This window comes from Solanum pennellii, chromosome 12, assembly GCF_001406875.1.
Source record: "Solanum pennellii chromosome 12, SPENNV200".
Classification (NCBI taxonomy): Eukaryota; Viridiplantae; Streptophyta; class Magnoliopsida; order Solanales; family Solanaceae; genus Solanum; species Solanum pennellii.
The window spans coordinates 70,009,390-70,011,282 of NC_028648.1; the positions used below are offsets into that span (position 1 = coordinate 70,009,390).

Genomic DNA, 1,893 nt, shown 5'->3' on the forward strand with positions numbered 1-1,893 from the left:
GATGAGGGCGGGGTAAAAAATAAAAAAAGAAATTGAACTTGAAAAGTATTTTTTAAAAATAAGTTTGAAATTTATTTTTTCAACAAAAAAAGTTTGTATTTTGAAGTTGGAGAAAAAATTTGGAAGATATTTTTCTTAATTTTTGAAAGGATGTCATTTTCCTCAAATTTGAGAAAAATGAGTTGATTTGGAAAACAATTAATCCAATCATACATGAAAAAATTAAAAAACATTTTTCGAATTTTTTTTTCTCGATACCAAACACACCCTATATATATGAAGGTTAAGACCTTCTTCTACTTCATGAACGAGAGAGAGAGAGAGGGAATGTCTCGATTGAATCGAAAAGGTTCAATGTTAATAAAACCAAATATTATAGCTTTGATAACTTCAAGTTTGATAGTATTCTACATATTTTCTGCTTCAAGATTAATTCTCTTACATCCTCATCAAACATGGATTCACAATTTAGATTCATCACCAAAACTAAGAGATTTTGTTGTTGATCATCATAATAAGCCAAAACAAGATGAAGATACTCATCTTTTATTAGCAAAAAATACTAGCAGTGAGCCATTTCCAAATACTCATCATTTACCTAAACCAAAGCTTCAACTGTCTTCTTCAACAGGTCAGAAACTTTAATATTCACTCAGTATTTTCATGTTGTTATTTATCTTGCCTTAATATTTCTAGTTAGCTGCGTGCTTGTTAACATTACACAATTTTTTCGTCATTTCATAGAATAAATTTTCGATTACTAACCTCAAGTTTTATGTATTAAATTTGTTGTTTAATTTGTCTTAGCTTGATTACGTTTTATAGATTATGTTTCTTTCATATCATTCACTTTTGTACCCACTATCAGTATTTGGATGAAACTGGTAGCTTCTCCCAAAAATATATGGAGAAAACACGATGGTTAAAACAATAATTGGGTCAAGCTCAAGCTCAAAGTCAATCCAAATTGCTTAATTAACGGATCAAAATTCGATTCAATTCAATTCAATTTTTACTAAGCTTAAGTACTTTGTTATTTCTTTTAAACTAATTTCATTAGTGCCTAAAAAAAGTTTTTTTTTTTATTATGATTATCTATATATATAGGAAAGCTTTTTTTATAAATACTTTGACAAAATTTATTATGAATCAATTTATGTTACATATTAATTTTTAATTGGTTAAAATGCATTGAACTAAAATAGATTGAATAAAGAAATATACATATTAATAACTTATCCAAAATCTAATTGGGTGGGTTGGACATGTTTGTGTTGGATTTGGTCACCCCTACCTTCCATTTAGGCACAACTTTGAGAAGGATTTAACTGTACTTTGACTAGTTTTAAAACAAACCGAAAGTAATCTTTGTTTCTTTTTAGTTAAAAAAGGTCATTTTAATTTAATTTGAATTATTTATGTTGTAACTAGTGCAAACAAAATGAGTTTATGTTTTGATAATTTACCAATCTGTTCATATTTAATGTGTTGCGTGAGCGATTTTTTAGATGGTTAAATTAATTAATATTTAATTTACAAAAATATAGATAAAATATGGGTAAAATAAATAAAATATGAATTAGCTAAATGAGTTAAGTTTTAAATTTTTACTCACTCAAAATTTATGATTTCTTTTGTTAATAATAATTATATTTTTTTTTATTTGTTTAATTTCTACTGAATAATAAATAATAGTGTAAAATAAACAAATCATCTACTAGTATTGACATTGCTTAAAGTGTATTAAGTATGTTTTAGGGTGTGGTTGTATGAAGGAAACATTTTCATCCCTATCCTCCTCACCCCACCCAAGCACCCCCTACCAGCACCCCACCCCCCAAAAAATAATTTTAAATTTATTTTTAAAGAATATTTTCAAATTTACAATTTCAT

General features: G+C 26.4%; 1 protein-coding gene across 1 annotated transcript in view; it reads left to right on the forward strand.

Annotated features, from left to right (window-relative positions):
- Nucleotides 1–327: 327 nt before the first annotated feature.
- LOC107006757 (probable glycosyltransferase At5g03795) overlaps nucleotides 328–1,893 on the forward strand; it is a 7,366-nt gene continuing 5,800 nt past the window's right edge. Inside the window, exon 1 of the mRNA XM_015205275.2 lies at nucleotides 328–631. Within this exon, the coding sequence (XP_015060761.1) occupies nucleotides 328–631 (304 nt within the window). The remainder of the gene's footprint in view (nucleotides 632–1,893) is intronic.